This window comes from Bos javanicus, chromosome 4 (genome assembly GCF_032452875.1).
Source record: "Bos javanicus breed banteng chromosome 4, ARS-OSU_banteng_1.0, whole genome shotgun sequence".
In the NCBI taxonomy this organism is placed as follows: domain Eukaryota; kingdom Metazoa; phylum Chordata; class Mammalia; order Artiodactyla; family Bovidae; genus Bos; species Bos javanicus.
Genome location: NC_083871.1, coordinates 106,264,010 through 106,280,742, shown reverse-complemented (window position 1 = coordinate 106,280,742; position 16,733 = coordinate 106,264,010). Strand labels below are relative to the sequence as shown.

General features: G+C 50.5%; 1 pseudogene and 3 gene segments (V, D, J or C); all 4 read right to left on the bottom strand.

Moving 5' to 3' along the window:
• Positions 1 to 684, bottom strand: LOC133246840 (T cell receptor beta variable 4-1-like). The segment is given in 2 exon segments: positions 1 to 486; positions 597 to 684. Coding segments are annotated over 2 exon segments (534 nt in total).
• A 5,267-nt stretch (positions 685 to 5,951) lies between these two features.
• LOC133246838 (T cell receptor beta variable 9-like) lies at positions 5,952 to 7,033 on the bottom strand. The segment is given in 2 exon segments: positions 5,952 to 6,548; positions 6,680 to 7,033. Coding segments are annotated over 2 exon segments (600 nt in total).
• Positions 7,034 to 12,033: 5,000 nt separating this feature from the next.
• On the bottom strand, positions 12,034 to 12,804 carry LOC133246837 (T cell receptor beta variable 9-like). The segment is given in 2 exon segments: positions 12,034 to 12,526; positions 12,660 to 12,804. Coding segments are annotated over 2 exon segments (540 nt in total).
• A 1,555-nt stretch (positions 12,805 to 14,359) lies between these two features.
• Positions 14,360 to 14,869, bottom strand: LOC133246836 (T cell receptor beta variable 6-5-like; annotated as a pseudogene).
• Between the last annotated feature and the right edge of the window lie 1,864 nt (positions 14,870 to 16,733).

The window sequence follows — 16,733 nt, the reverse complement described above, 5'->3', positions numbered from 1 at the left end:
CTCAGGACGAGCCCGGCAAACACTGTTGATGTCTGGGAAGAAACTCTCCACTGCCATGCCACGTGACCCCACAGGCAGGGCTATGGTCTGATGGGAAATGCCAAACCAAGACTGGGATGGCCCCCACAGCTTCCTGTCTGGACCCTGGAGGTTTGTGCACGGGAAGGAATTGCCTCTGCAGGGCTGTGTCTCTACTGCTGGCGCAGAGATAGACGGCGGAGTCCTGTGGTTTCAGGGCGTTCAGGTCCAGGCGGCACTGAGAGCTGTCTGGGCATTCAGACCAGAAGCGACTCGGAACACTCTCATTTCCAGTGAGTTTCTGGTAGTTGTGGATGAACATGAGCTCTGGCGGCTTCTGGGCGCTCTGTTTATACCAGTACATAGCATTATGTCCCAGACGTTGTTCACATGTCAAAGATTTCTTGTCCGTCATTCCCATGACTAGGTATTTTGGTATCTGAGTGATCCCAGGGTCCGCACAGACGGCTGGGAGAAAAGGACAGAATTCAGACAAAGGCCAGAGGGGAAGGTGTTGCTGCAGCCACAGGGAAATGGTATGGGGGTCCAGGGACAGCCCGAGTGAACTCCAGACTCACCTATGCCCAGGAGACAGAGGACCACACAGCAGAGCTGCCTGAAGCCCATGGTGGATCAGGGTCAAGGTGGGTGCTCTGGGTGCGTGTGTGGGGTGGGGGTGGGTGGGCTCTGCCCTCCTCGGCCTTGGTTGGCGGTTTTGTCTGTGACGTCAGTATCCTGTCAGTCTCCCCAGTGCCGAGGGACGTTTCTTCTTCCCCTTTTCATGCCTTATGTAGATTCTGATAGAAGGTAGATTTGAATCCACTGGGCTGGGATAGTCCTCTGACAGTCAGCTCTTTGGCTATTAGCTGCTCTCCTCATTATACAGATTCTCCCCCTGTCCCGCTCCCTTCCATGAGCTACTCTCAGACAAACTATATCCCCTTGAAGACATCTCCTTCTTCCCTGCTCAGTCAGGCAGGACAACATTCAAAACACCATTTCTCTCAGTGTCTAAGCTCCAATACTTTGGCCACTTGATGCAAAGAGCTGGCTCATTGGAAAAGACCCTGATGCTGGGAGAGATTGAAGGTGGGAGGAGAAGGGGACAACAGAGGATGAGATGCAAGGATGGCATCACCGACTCGGAACATGAGTTGGAACTCCGGGAGATAGTGAAGGACAGGGAAGTCTGGCGTGCTGCAGTCCATGGGTTGCAAAGAGTCCCATACGACTGAGCGACTGAACAACAACTAACTCCCTGGAGCGCCTTTGCCCAGCTGTGTGGAGGGAGGAGAACCGAAAGGCCATAGTCCTGTTCTGGACCTGTGCCCATCATTAAAAGGCACGATACCATGATGCCAGCCAGAAGCCAGACCCTGGGAAGAGTGCTGAGAGGGCCATACAAGAGATAGGCCAGTCTTTGTGCCTGTTAAGGGGCTGCCCTTGTGGCTCAGCTGATGAAGAATCTGCCTGCAATGCAGGCGACCTGGGTTCAATCCCTGGGTGGGAAGATCCCCTGGAGAAGGGAAAGGCTCCCCACTCCAGTATTCTGGCCTGGAGAATTCCACGGACTGTATAGTCCACGGGGTCGCAAGGAGTCGGACACGACTGAGCGACCTTCACTTCACTTGTGCCTGTATTCAGGGTACAGGGCTTGGCTGGGCTTAAAGCAAACAGGTTGCCACAGGACAACAGCACAAGGCAAACGCATCTCAGTTTGAAAATGACTTTGATGTCTTTGAGAAGTCTACAAATGACGCACCCTACTGATAACAAGGATGGAAGGCAAACTCCCTGCTCCCTTCCTCACCCCCTCCCCACCACCCCCTCGGCCCCTCCCCCACCAGCCTGGGCGTTTCTGCGGAGCCAGAGCGCCTCCCTGTGGCCAAAGCAGCACATTCTCCAGATCGCAGGCCTCTGACCCCCACAGCGCCTGCAGCCTAGATCTATCATCTGTTCCACAGACCAGGAGCTTCCATGATAGAACAAGGCTCCAGGGAATCACGAAGAAGAAAGAAGCACCTGAAACAACCAAACAGTCGGCAACAGTTCCATCCATCCACGTAACTAGGGCATTCCAGTTTTTACCCAACAGAGATCGGTTATGTCTGGATCCCTAGGTGTGAACAAAACGCAGACCTGCAGCTACTACCCAGGTCCCTGTAGAGCTTACAGGCCATCTTGATTTGTTCAATGAATACTCACTGAGCAACAGCTAGGAGCAAGCACAGAACATCACCACGTTCACCCCTGGAATTCTATTGTGATGCGGTAATTACACCGGTGGCTCAGACGGTAAAGAATCTGCCTTCAATGCAGGAGACCCGGGCTCAATCTCTGCATCCGGAAGATCCCCCGGAGAAGGGCATGGTAACCACTCCAGTATTCTGGCCTGGAGAATTCATGGACAGAGGAGCCTGGTGGGCTTCAGTCTGTGGGGTCGCAGAGAGTGGGACAGGACTGAGTGACTAACACACACGCACACTTCCGCTTAGTCACGGACATCCACTAGGGACTCAAATGTATCTCATATGAAGTTTGAGAAATGCCCCAGTGTTTCAGTATTTAAATCACTTCATGCATGTGACAGCATATTTACAGTTGCTGCAGCTGCTACAACACAGGAACTGAGCCAAAATGATCTCCAAAGCCCTGTGCATGGCTAGCACGTTAGACACCAAACCAGGCCCATACGCTGTCCAGACAGCTTTCCAACCCGGGAGTAGCTTAGATGACCCGAGGTGAGTCACTCTATGTTGTTGCTGTTTTAAGACACTCAGCTGGAAGACAGTGGCCTGTCCCAGTTAGAGAGAGAGAGAGAGACATTGGTGAACAAGCTGTGAGTCCCACGGAGACCTCAGGAGGACCAAGCACTGGTAATAATAAGCCCGCATTCTAGGGCTCCCTAAGAGGATTGTGTGTGTGTGTGCTAAGTCACTTCAGTCTTGTTTGACTCTTTGCCACCCCATGGGCTGTAGCCCGCCAGGCTCCTCTGTCCATGGGATTCTCCAGGCAAGAGTACTGGAGTGGGTTGCCATGCCCTCCTCCAGGGGATCTTCCCACCCCAGCGATCGAACGACTCTGATGTTTCCTGCATTGGCAGGTGGATTCTTTACCACTAACACCACCTAAGAGTATTTGCTCCTAGCAAATGCCACAATCATATCTGCCAGGATAAAATCAGAGCCTCTCCTCTATATCATCCACAAGACCCTCAGCATCCCCTTCATAATCTTTAAAGCAGAATATTTTAGTAGTCTTCTAATGGTACATCCCACCCGGACTCTATCTCCCTTCTGATGCATTCTGCTACCAGCGTTCCTATACCAAAATATGTTGATCGTGTTATCTCACTTAAGGTAGGACCACTGTCTAGCTCCTGCCAAGAGATTAGTGGTGAAAGTCCTTTCCACGTCCCTAATATCCTGCATCATCTGGGTACTGCCTGATCTCCAGGAAGCTTCAAATATGACACTCAGTCAGAATTGGGATGAATGGCCCTGTGTTCCTTCTTGGAAGAAGGAAGTCTGCAGTGGACAAGCCTGCCTCGGCCGGTGCTTCTGGCTCACCCTTTCTAGGTCACCTGTTGATGGGCTGCACCCTGCAGGCCTGCAAGCCCTGTGGTTGTCCAGGACAGTAAAGAATGAGTCCAGAGACAGTGACAGAGACATCAGTGGTTTACTGGACAGGAGATCATACACAAAGGGCGCTGGAGCAACACACCATCGTGCACAGGCAGGACATGGCAGCAGTCTTAGCTGATAAGCTACAGTCCATGGGGTTGCAAAGAGTCGGACACGACTGAGCGACTTCACTTCACTTTAATTAACTAAAGTTTGCTTCTCTTAGATGACTCCATACATCTTGCGTAAAACAGGCCACATGGAGAGGCCTGTTTAAAATCCTCCCTGTGACTTGGGAGAGGACCTGACCCAGATGAGGCAGAAGCTTGTGGCTGTAGTAGAGAGGGCCAGGGACCTGATGCAGGGAGGTGGGGAGAGGAATGTCCTGCCCGCCGGGAAAGGTGGGCAAGAGCAGACACCGTGTGAGAGCCAGCCTGCAGCAGAACCTTCCAGAAAGACAGAAATGAGCTGCCTGAGGAGAGACAAGAGTATCTAGATGTATCTATTTACCAACAACCTTCCCTCCTAAGTCTCAGGCTCAGGTGATGACTAGGAGTCTGACCTGGGAAAGCATCTTCCTGGTTCACAGGGAGGATGCAGAGGAAAGATAGAGATCAATGGTGGACCCATGGCCTTGAGGCCCAGAAGTGAGGCTCAGGCCAACCTAGTCCACACACCCATGGTCACACTGCAGGCACTTCGTCTGCAAAGCCCTGAGGCACCTGGTGCTGGGAGCCTGCATGGGGCCCTCATCTGTCTTATTGCACAGAGAGGAGGTGGCCAAGCAGCACCGCAGAGTAACTCTGGCGCAGAAGTACACAGATGTCTGGGAGATGTTGGCAGACTACAGCATGATGGGAAGTTCTCTGTGCTTGATCCGGAGACATTGTACCTGTTGGCACATCTCCTTTCTCCATGGTGGGAGGGCCATCTGAGTAATGGATCAGCCTCAGCCCATGTCCCAGGTCTTGTCAGTACCAGTACATGCAGTCATGACCCAGATCCTGAGCACATTTCAGTGTCACCTTCTGTCCTCTCCTCACCACATGGAATCTGGGGTCCTGAGTGACACCAGCATGGACCATGCCTGTGGAGAAGGAGGACTGATGCTACAGTCACAGTGGACAGGTTTAGTGCTGGCAACCCCAAGGGGACCCTGCCCCCCAGGACTCACTTGCCTGCAGGAGACAGAAGATCACACAGCCCAGGAGACAGGGGCTTATGGCGGGGTCGGGGCAGGCAGAGGGCCCTCTGGTGTGTGTGTGGATTAGAGGGGAGAGGGGCTCTCCAGGGAGTCAGTCCTTCTGAGATGTCACTGTCCCTGCCAGGCCCCACAGCCAACCTGTCACTCAGAGGCCATGCCCCTTCCACCAGAGGCTCAAATCAGAAATGAACCTGAGAGAGAAGTTCACAACACGGACACCCATCCAGATCAATGGACACAAGCCTCACACGTTGCTGTAACCTTTCTGTACGTGTTCAAGATTTTTTCCGTAAATGTCAAAGTGATTAAACGACTTGTATGTTCTAGTCCAGAGATAAGTCTTCATCAACGTGTATATTACTTGTATTTATCTACATATTTCTGGAGTTTTGAATCCTGGGGAAATCCTTCTGGAGGCCTGCTACCCTTTATGATATGTGTCCCAAGAGCACTTCAAACGGAGGGGGCAATGGCACCCCACTCCAGTGTTCTTGCCTGGAAAATCCCAGGGATGGGGGAACCGAGTGGGCTGCCGTCTATGGGATCACACAGAGTTGGACACGACAGAAGCGACTTAGCAGCAGCACTTCAAGGCTCCCTTTCCACAACATTGACCACAGTCCTGAGACTGTCCCTCCACCTACCATGTTTCTCCAGGTTTCTGCACTCAACCTCATCCCAGGCTTATCAATATTTGATGAATTGTTTGGTCTGTTTCTAATCAATTCACTGACAGACAGTCCACCAGTCAAATGCAGGTACAGCTCCCTCATGTTCAGGGCAGCCCGTGATTCCCATGCTGGGGGAAAGGGAGCAAGCAGAGCCCCCTCAGGCATGTGACCCACCTTTCTGGGTGGAGAGAATTGGGTGCCCAGCACAGAATGACGTTTTGGCACAAAGGAATACTGATGTAGGAGGGACGGAGGGAGGTGCAGACGCCAGGGTGATGAGAAATGCTCAGTTTTTATTTGAGACATTCCTCTCATGGAATACCTCTTTGTGAAGTGTGGCTGCCATTCATTGAGGAACAGTTCGTATCACAGAGCCCCAGACTGTATCTTGTTACACACAACACAACAGGTATATGTAATTTGCTTGTACAAGACGGTTCCATGAGCGAAGGGACCATGGGTGTTGAGAGCACACTTGCGCCGGGATGCTCGCTGTAACACTTACGAAGTATGAGATCTGGGCGACTCATGACCCTCAGATGTACAAACAGTTAAAATAATACTTATCTTGATGACTTCAGTGAGCATTAAAACATACCAAGAAGTAAATGTCTGGGAAAGTCTCTCGCTCCACCAGGACTGGGCTTGGCAGGCTGGCAGCTGACACACGGGCACCACTTCCTGAGCTGGGGCAGGACTGTTTTTGTCCCAGAGGCACCTGATCATGCAGGGCTGTGTCTTGGCTGCTGGCACAGAGATACACGGCTGAGTCTGTCAGCTCCAAGGGGGTCAGGCTCAGTTCAGAGGCAGCATCACTGAACTGTTTTCCTGAGACCCGATCTGATATGTTTCCTTTTTGATACATTTCCCCATCATAATACTGAACAAGGAACTCGGGGCTCTGGCCCAGGGCCTGTTGGTACCAGGACACAGAGAGGTCTCCAGACTCAGGGGAACATCTCAGTATCACTTGCTGCTTTCTTGATTTGATCAGGTACTTGGGTGTCTGGGTGACTCCAGAATCCACCAGGCCTGTTGGGGAGGAGACAAGGAAGCTGAGGGCAGAGCACAGGGGAAGCCTCCTGCTGCAGCCTCATCTCCAGGCATCTATCTCAGGGAGGCAAAGACATCTCAGAAGCTCCCACACTGTGTCCAGGACTCACCTGCTCCCAGCAGGCAGAGAGTCACACAGCAGAGGAGCCTGGAGCCCATGGCAGCATCAGGAACCCAGGACCACTGCTGGCTGGGGGCGGGGCTCCTGGGGTAAGGGGGTAAGTGTTGACCCTCCTGCTTCCCTGACTGGAGCATTTGCCTATGACTTCACAACTCTGTGTCTCTGCAGGCTGCCCTTGTCCACTGAACCCCTTGCCAGGACCCAGGGCTGGCTCCTCTATGCCCTTCCCTGTCCTGCTCAGCCCCTCAGCAAAGGGTGGGTGTGAGGTGAGCACTGTCCCCATGTCCCCATATGCCCATAACATGGCTTTTTCTTCTCTTCCTGTCCCTGCCTGACACTCATCACCCAGGCGTCACTAATCCCTCACCCTCCACTTCCCATGCTGCTCCAGGAGAGGATCCCCTGGGCACAACCTGAGGCTCGAGGAACATCCCCACTCTGCTGCGCAGTGAGGAGTCTGTGCTGGGTCCATGTGTCTGGACCACTCAGGGAACTCAAGCCTGCTCCCTGATGCAGGCATGTAGCCAAGGTTCCCCTAAGGTGTCCTCTCCAGGGTGACTCTCAACCCCTCCAGCACACCCTGCTCACCATGGGCCCACAGTGCCTCCTAGTGGCCCATGGTCTCATGGATCTGTGCCTTCCATCTAAAACAAGAATACAAATTCCCCACACTACACTTTCAACCCCTACACACACACACACACACACACACACACACACACACACCGCTTATCTGCTGCCTTCCCAGCCTGGATGAATTAGGGCTGATCTTCAAGTCTAGTCTCAGTCTGTGGAGGTAAAACACTGTATGATCAGACATTTCTACTAAGAAGGAAATAATTCCTGCACCACTACAGTGACAAGAGTTAGCTAAAATGGAGTAATACAGGCAATAGAAATTAAGTCCTCTCAATATCTCAAATGAAGCCAGCCTGGACACTGTATTCCAGCCCTGTTTCTGATTAATCAGATCTATATATTTCCAGATTTCATATTTAAATTAAGTATTACCAAATTCTAGCAGGTGCATTTTATTAAGAGGCTTTATGTGTATTAACCTATTTATTTCCTATGAACTTGTAAAATTCAAGCTCCAAGGGACCGCCCCTGTGGAGAAGGAGGACCGATGCTGCAGTCACAGCAGACAGGCTTAGTGCTGGCACCCCGAAGGGGGCCCTGCCCCCCAGGACTCACCTGCCTGCAGGAGCCAGAAGACCACACAGCCCAGGAGGCAGGGGCTCATGGCGGGGGCGGGGCCAGCGGAGGGCCCTCTGGTCTGAGTGTGAATGAGAGGGGAGAGGGGCTCTCCAGGGAGTTTCGGAGATGTCACTGTCCCTGCCAGTCACCAGAGCCAATCTGTCACTCAGAAGAGCCACGCCCCTTCCCCCGGAGGCTCAAATCAGAAATAAACCTGAGTGAATTGTTCACATGGGACCGACCTAGACTTTGCCCACAATGGTCTGTCTTGTCAAAGCTGTGGTTTTTCCTCTAGTCAGTTATGACTTGAGAGTTGGACTATAAAGACAGCTGAGCACCGAAGAATTGATGCTTTTGAACTGTGGTGTTGGAGAAGACTCTTGAAAGTCCCTTGTACTGCAAGGAGATCCAAGCAGTCCATCCTAAAAAAATCAGTCCTGAATATTCATTGGAAGGACTGATGCTGAAGCTGAAACTTTGGCCACCTGATGCGAAGAACTGACCCACTGAAAAGACCCAGATGCTGGGCAAGATTGTAGACGGGAGGAGAAGGGGACAACAGAGAATGAGATGGTGGATGGCATCTCCTACTTGATGGACATGTGTTTGAATAAACTCCAGGAGTTAGTGATGGACAGGAAAGCCTGACGTGCTGCAGTCCATGGCGTCACAAAGCATCGGGCACGACTGTGCATCTGAACTGAACTGAACAGCTCACAACAGGGAGACCCATCAGCTCGATGAACATAAGCCTTAGATTTGTTGTAAACTTTCCATAAAACTCTTCACAACCTTATATATACTTTATTCCAGAACTAGCTGTTCATTATTACATACATTCAGTTTAGTGATCTGTAGTTTATTATTTCTGTAGTTTTGAATCTCAGGGAAAATCCTCAGGGCTTCCTGCTGCCCTTTATGACTCACGTGTCCCAAATAATCCCTCATGTTTCTATTTTGTTTAATTGACAACAGTCCAGTTCATGTCTTTCCACCCACAGTGATTATGGTTCTGGTTCCCTAACCTTAGGGCAGGCTCATCGACACTTGAAATATCCTTGGGCTCTCTTTCTTATTAATTCACTGACTGATAGCTGCTGCTGCTACTGCTAAGTCGCTTCAGTCGTGTTCGACTCTGTGCAACCCCACAGATGGCAGCCCACCAGGTTTCCCCATCCCTGGGATTCCCAGGCAAGAACACTGGAGAGGGTTGCCATTTCCTTCTCCAATGCACAAAAGTAAAAAGTGAAAGTGAAGTAGCTCAGTCATGTTGGACTCGTCTCGACCCCATGGACTGCAGCTCACCAGCCCCGGTGCCTGTCACATGTAAGCTCAGTTCCTTCATGTCCACCTGAGCACGTGCTTCTCAAGTTGAGGAGTCGGGGAGCAGCAAGCCGAACCGCCTCAGGCCTGTGACCCAGCTTGCTTTGAGGAGAGAAGCTGGTTGCCTAGCACCACGGATGACATGTGGGCACAAATGAGTACAGACGTGGGAGGGATGTCGGGAGAGATGGCTGACCCCACGGTAAAGGAAAAATGCTCAGATTTTACATGAGACATCCATTGCACAGGGGTACTTCCTTGTGAAGCGGGCAGCCATTCAGTAACCGATATCCTAGAGCCCCAGACTGTATCTCATGCAAAAACCTCACACTTGGAAGGACCCTGCACAGGCTGCCATGTTCTGCTGCTGTGATTTTCAAATTCTCAATAATTTCTGATCCTGAATATCATGCACCTGGTCCTGAGTGGGTAACTGTGGTGACCTCCTGATGAGCAGGTTTCCATAGAACCTGATCGCACGTCTGGGGTCTGGGTGACTAACCATTCCTGGGGCCTCAGAGACAAAAACACAGAAACTAAGGTCAGAAGCAACAAATGAGCTCGATGTTGTAGCCACAAAAACAAGCCTTCAGTTGGAGCCTGGCAAGTCCATGGGATCCATACCTGTGCTCAGAATGTCTCTGGCCCAAGAGACAGTGGGACCCACAGGGCAGGAGACTAGTGCCCAGGCCAGGCCACTGCAGAAAGGGGGACTTTTCAATTCAACTCCTGTGACTTGAACACTGGGGTCAAATCCAAGGCAAGCCTTCTCCTGACGTGAAATGGTCTCTCACCAAATTGCTGTTGCTGGTTGTCTGTTCAGTCCCAGCACCAGTGTGTGAGCAGGAGGCCTTGCTGTGTGCATATCACATGGGACCTCAAAGGAATTTCCTAGGAGATGAGGACTTCCTCTCAAAATAGCATCATAAAATCATTTCAGAGAATGTGTGCACGAGAAAAGAAATTTATGAAAGTGCATAAAAAAAAAAAAAAAAAAAAAACCTTGTACCAGCAGAAAAGACCTTTGGATGGTCATTTTCCAAACCATCCATCTCCAGATAGGATAGTCCCTGACATGGATATGGTGCTCACATGCTTTCAAGAACTTCTTTAACCATAATACTTTCCAGGAGAAATCGCTTAAATATTTAGCTCTGGGCTAAAGAGGACTTAAAAATAAAAATGACGGCAACAGGAATCATACTGCTGGTTGTCAGGGAAGGAGACAGGCCTGGGAATGGGGCCTCAGAGGATTTTTGGTGATGAAGCATTCTCAGCCTTTATAGGTGAACGTTCCGTGGGCACACACACATGGATTGATCAGAACCATTCATCTGTTCACTGGACAGTGTGTAATGTTACTGTATATACAGCAGACCCCTTGGACCACACGATTTTGAATTTCATGCATCCAGTTTTGTGTTGAGTTTTTAATAGATACTAACTACAGACTTTGTTGTTCATCTGGTAAAGAATCTGCCTGCAGCGTGAGAGACCTGAGTTGGATCCCTGGGTTGGGAAGATCTGCTGGAGAAGGGAAAGACTGCCCACTCCAGTATTCTGGCCTGGAGAGAATTTATATTTCGTGGACTGTATAGTCCATGGGGTTGCAAAGAGTCAAGCACGATTGAGTGACTTTCACTTTCACTTTTCACAGTACCACACAACTGTGGCTGGTTGAATCTGTGGATGTGACATCACAAACAGGGTTGACTGAATTTTAAACAAATTTTACAGCAGGGTTAAGGCTGGTTCAGGGCCCCCAAACTTCACATTATTCAAATGTTAACTATAATTCATATGGAAATAAAGTTGATGTAAAAATGCCTGAGGGTAAGTTACATGCTCTGTATATCTCATGTATGCAACCGGCAAGTATAATTACTTTCTTTCCTATGACATCTGAAGTCCTCAAGTATAGGGTTTGAAGTCAAAATGTGTCCATATCTACTTTTGCACCTAGGAAGCACTAGAGGAGGCTGTCAGAGATTAGCAAAGGGAGTCAAGAAATCCAAAGTCCTGTTACCTGCCAGGGAGATCATGCTTATTAAATTCTTGTGCAGCCCTGGAAGGTGGTGTCCTGACTAACACAATAAGTCCACTTGACTCTGCCTTGGATATTTAGCTTTATTTTTTGGGTGCTCCAAAGAGGGATATTTTTTGGCTCAAACGATAAAGTGTCTGCCCACAATGTGGGAGACCAGGGTTCAATCCCTGGGTCGGGAAGATGCCCTGGAGAAGGAAATGGCAACCCACTCCAATATTCTTACCTAGAAAATTCCATGGATGGAGGAGCCTCGTGGGCTACGGTCCATGGAGTCGCAAAGAGTCAGACACGACTGAGCGACTTCACTTTCAACACGTGAATATGTATGTTTTAATAATAGATTAGATTAACATTTTAATTCGTAAAGCAGATGACCCTCCATAATGTCAGTGGCCTTCATGGAACCAGCTGAAGAGATGAATAGACGAAAACACTGATCCTCCCCCAAGTAAGAGATAATTGTCAGCCGATGGCCTTCACACTGGACCATTAGTCCTTCTGCTTTTGAACTTAAACATCAGCTCCCCTCAGTCTCCAGTAGCACCAGACCCGCTTGCAGCTTTTGGACTTACCAGCCTTCACAACTATGTGAGCCGATTGCTTTAAAACATGTACGTGAGTATGTGTGTGTATGTGTGTGTGTGTTTCTGTGTATTATTTATTCTATGTGGGGGACAGTTTTATGGGGGCGAAGACCAAAATTGATGAGGACAGGCTTGAATCAAATTCCTTGCTCTGAAAGCAATGACATATAAGATGTGGACAAGTCAGTTCCCCTCAGATGTATAAACAGGTAAAATAATACTTACCTAGCATGATGTTTGGGAGCATTAAAACAGAGCAGAGGAAGAATTTCTGGGAGAGTCTATCAGATCTATCTAAGCCTGGAAGGGAGGCAGTCACCCTCACAACCACTTCCTGAGCTAGGGCAGAAGTGTTTTTGTCCCAGAGGCACCTGATCATGCAGGGCTGTGTCTTGGCTGCTGGCACAGAGATACGCGGCTGAGTCCGTCAGCTCCAAGGAGCTCAAGTTCAGCTCAGAGTGAAAGTCACTAAACTGTTTTCCTGAGAATCGATCTGGCATGTTTCCTTTCTCATTCTCTTTCCCATTATAATACTGAACGAGGAACTGGGGGCCCTGGCCCAGGGCCTGTTGGTACCAGTACACAGAGAGGTGTCCAGACTCAGGGGAACATCTCAGTATCACTTGCTGCTTTCTTGATTTGATCAGGTATTTGGGGGTCTGGGTGACCCCAGAATCCACCAGACCTGTTGGGAAGGAGACAGAAGGAAGCTGAGGACAGAGCACAGGGGAGCCTCCTGCTGCAGCCCTCATCGCCAGGCTTCTATCTCAGGGAGGCAAAGACATCTCAGAAGCTCCCACACTGTGTCCAGGACTCACCTGCTCCCAGGAGGCAGAGAGTCACACAGCAGAGGAGCCTGGAGCCCATGGCAGCATCAGGACCCAGGACTGCTGCTGGCTGGAGGCAAGGCTCCTGGGGTGAGTGGTGTAAAGTGCTGAGCCTCCTCTTCCCTGATTGGAGCATTTGCCTAAGACGTCACTGCTCTGTGTCTCTGCAGGCTGCCCTTATCCCCAGGACCCCTTGGCAGGACCCAGGGCTGGCTCCTCTGTGCCCTTCCCTGTCCTGACAGCCGCCAGGAAGGATAGGTGTGAGGGGAGCTTCGTCCCCTGGTCCCATGTGTCCACACACTCTTGTTCTGCTCTTTCTGACCCTGCCTGACACCCAGCCCTCACCAGATACCCCAACTTCTCACCCTCCCCTTCCCATGCTGCTCCAAAGATGGGCCCCTGGGCACATCCTGAGGCTCCAGGCAGGACCCCTCTTCCCTGAGCAGAGAGGAGTCTGTGCTGACTCCATGTGTCCCAGGACCACTCAGGGAACCCAAACCTGCTCCCAGGTGCAGGCATGTAGCCAAGGTTCCCTTAAGCTGCCCTCCCCAGGTGACTCTCAACCCCTCCCAGGGCACCCTGCTTACCATGGAAACACAGTGCCTCCTAGTGGCCGAAGGTCCATGGTCTCATGGATTTGCAGCCTCTGTTTGAAGCAAGGTTTCAAATGTCCCACACCCTGAATACACACACACATATCTGTTCTACTGCCTTCCTAGCCTGGCTGATTAGGGTTGATCTTCAAATCCACTCTTAGCCTCTGGAGGTAGAAGACTGTATGATCTGACTGTTTTCCTAACAAGGAAATCATTGCTTCACCACTACAATGATGGTAGTTAGCTAAAATGTAAATATATATCATAAAATAAACGCTCAGAGGATCTCAAGTGAATCTGCCTGCAAACATGTCTTCATAACTACTTCTGATTAATCAGAGGCATATATTTTCAGATTTCCTATTTAAATGTGTATTAACCTATTTATTTCCTATGAACTTGTAAATCTTGATATAATAAGATACCGAGGAGGAAATATTTTGACCTTGAGAATATTTCTCTGAAGTAAATGGTGGAAACGTGGTCCAGGTTAATTGAGATGCTAAGAAGGAGGGGCAGGAAGGGAGAACACACACCCAGCCTGTTTCTCCTCCTGGGAATGGACTCACAGGATTTTGTATGGTTTCTAGTTAACTGAGGTTGTTTTCTCTTTGATGACCCCAAGAACTTGCTCAAACACGACCGCTTATGCTTGGTTACAAAGTTCCCTGTGTCATGGGAAGGGGCATAACCCAGATGAGGGGAGAGAAGTGTGTCTGGACAGAGAGGGCAGGGGAGCTGAGCCCAAGGCAGTAAAGGAGGAAAGACCCGCCCCTCTGGTGGGCAAGAGCAGGGAGCACTTGAAAGCTAGGCTGCGGGAGAAACTTTCAGAGACAGAGCAATCAGGTGCTGGGAGAGACAAGAGGGTCTAGATATATCTGATTTACTAATATTCTGCCCTTCTGGAGGTCTTAAGCTGATGAGGAAGAGTCAGAACTAGTCAGAACTGGATGCAGTCTGAACTGCATCCAGGGAGGATGCAAAGGAAAGACAGAGACCGATGGTAGACATGAGTCTCCGAGTCCCTGGGGTCAGATCCAGGCCTGTCCAGGTCACACATCAGGGTCACAGTGCTGGCACATGGTCCCCAGGGCATTAGGTTACCAGTGCTAGGATCCTGCATGTGGGCCCTTTGTCTTTTTCAACAGAGAGCAGGTGACCCTGCAGCGCCGTGGAGTAACTGCTGGCACAGAAGTACACAACTGTCTGGGAGCGGTTGGCAGACTCCAGCGTGAGAGGAAAGTTCTCTGTGTTTGATCAAGAGACGCTGTACCTGTCGGGCACATCTCCTGGCTCGCTAGTGTGCACACCAGCTGAGTAATGGATCAGCCTCAGTCCATGTCCCCGGTCTTGTCGGTACCAGTACATGCGTTCATGACCCAGATCCTGACTACATTTCAGTGTCACGCTCTGTCCTGTCCTCACGACCTGGAATCGGGGGTCCTGAGTGACACCAGCACGGACCGCCCCTGTGGAGAAGGAGGACTGATGCTGCAGTCACAGCAGACAGGCTTAGTGCTGGCACCCCGAAGAGGACCCTGCCCCCCAGGACTCACCTGCCTGCAGGAGACAGAAGACCACACAGCCCAGTAGGCAGGGGCTCATGGCGGGGGCGGGGCAGGTGGAGGGCCCTCTAGTGTGTGTGTGGATGAGAGGGGAGAGGGGCTATCCAGGGAGTCCTTCTGAGATGCCACTGTCCCTGCCAGGCCCCAGGGAAAACCTGTCACTCAGGGGCCATGCCTCTTCCCCCAGAGGATCAAATCAGAAATGAACCTAAGTGAACAGTTCACAACAGGGACACCCATCCGGGTTAATGGGCATCAGCCTCACAAGTTGTTGTAACCTTTCTGTAAACAGTGTGCAATTTTATCTATACTTCATTGAAAAGTTAACCTTCATAAATGTGTATATTACTTTAATTTATCTACATATTTCTATAGCTCTGCATCTTTGGAAATTCCCTCTAGCTTCCTGCTCTCCTTTATGATATGTGTCCCAATAGGACTTCAAGGCCCATTTCTGCTTTAATTGATCACAGCCCTGAGAACGGCCCTCCACCTACCACGTTTCTCCAGGTGTCTGCTCCCAACCTCATTGAAGGCTCATCAACATTTGAGGAATTGTTTGGATCTGTTCTTATCAACTCACTGACAGACAGTCCACCTTCCAAAGGCAGGTACAGCTCCTTCATGTTCACAGGAGCCCCCGCTTCCCATGTCGGGAGAGGCCTCAGGCCTGTGACCCACCTTTCTGGGTGGAGAGAAGCTGGTTGCCCAGCACAGGATGATGGATTGGCAGAAAGAAATGCAGACTTAGGAGCACCATGGTGAGACGCGGCACACACCAGGGTAAGTGAAAAACGCTCTTTTTTATTTGAGACATTCTTTTCATGGGAACACCTCCTTGTGATGCGTGGCTGCCATTCATTGAGTAACAGTTCATATCACAGAGCCCCAAACAGTATCTTGTTACACATAACACAACGCGTATATGTAACTTGCTCTGTATGGAGACGGTTCCATGAGGAAAGGGACCACAGGTGTTGAGAAAAACTTGAGCTGCAATCCTAGCTGTAACAGTCATGAAGTGTGAGATCTGGGCAATTCACATCCCCTCAGACATATAAACAGTTAAAATAATACTTATCTTGCATGATCTCAGTGAGCATTACAACATTTCAGGAAATGAATGTCTGGGAAAATCTATTGCTCTACCAGAGTCTGAGCTTGGCACACTGGCAACCGACACGCTCACCACCACTTCCTGAGCTGGGGCAGGAGAGTTTTTGTCCCAGAGGCACCTGATCATGCAGGGCTGTGTCTGAGCTGCTGGCACAGAGATAAAGAGCGGAGTCCATCAGCTCCAAGGAGGTCAAGTTCAACTCCGAGCGAGAGTCACCTAACTGTTGAACTGAAAATCGATCTGACATGTTTCCTCTTTGATACACTTCTCCATCAAAATACTGAACGAGGAACTGGGGGCCCTGGCCCAGGGCTTGTTGGAACCAGTACACAGAGCGGTGTCCAGATTCAGGGGAACATCTCAGTGTCACTTGCTGTTTTCTTGATTTGGTCAGGAATTTTGGGATCTGGGTGACTTCGGAATCCACCAGGCCTGTTGGGAAAGACAAGGAAGTAGAGAGGAGAGAACGGGGAAGCCTCCTGCTGCAGCCCTTTCCAGTAGTCTTGCGTGTGGGGATGGCAAAAGCAAAGTCATCTCAGAAGCTCCCACACTGTGTCCAGGACTCACCTGCTCCCAGGAGGCAGAGAGTCACACAGCAGAGGAGCCTGGAGCCCATGGCAGCATCAGGAACCCAGCACTGCTGCTGGCTGGGGGCGGGGCTCCTGGGGTGAGTGGTGTAGAGTGCTGACCCTCCTGCTTCCCTGATTGGAGCATTTGCCTATGATGTCACTGCTGTGTCTATCAGGCTGCCCTTGTCCACTGGACCCCTTACCAATACGCAGGGCTG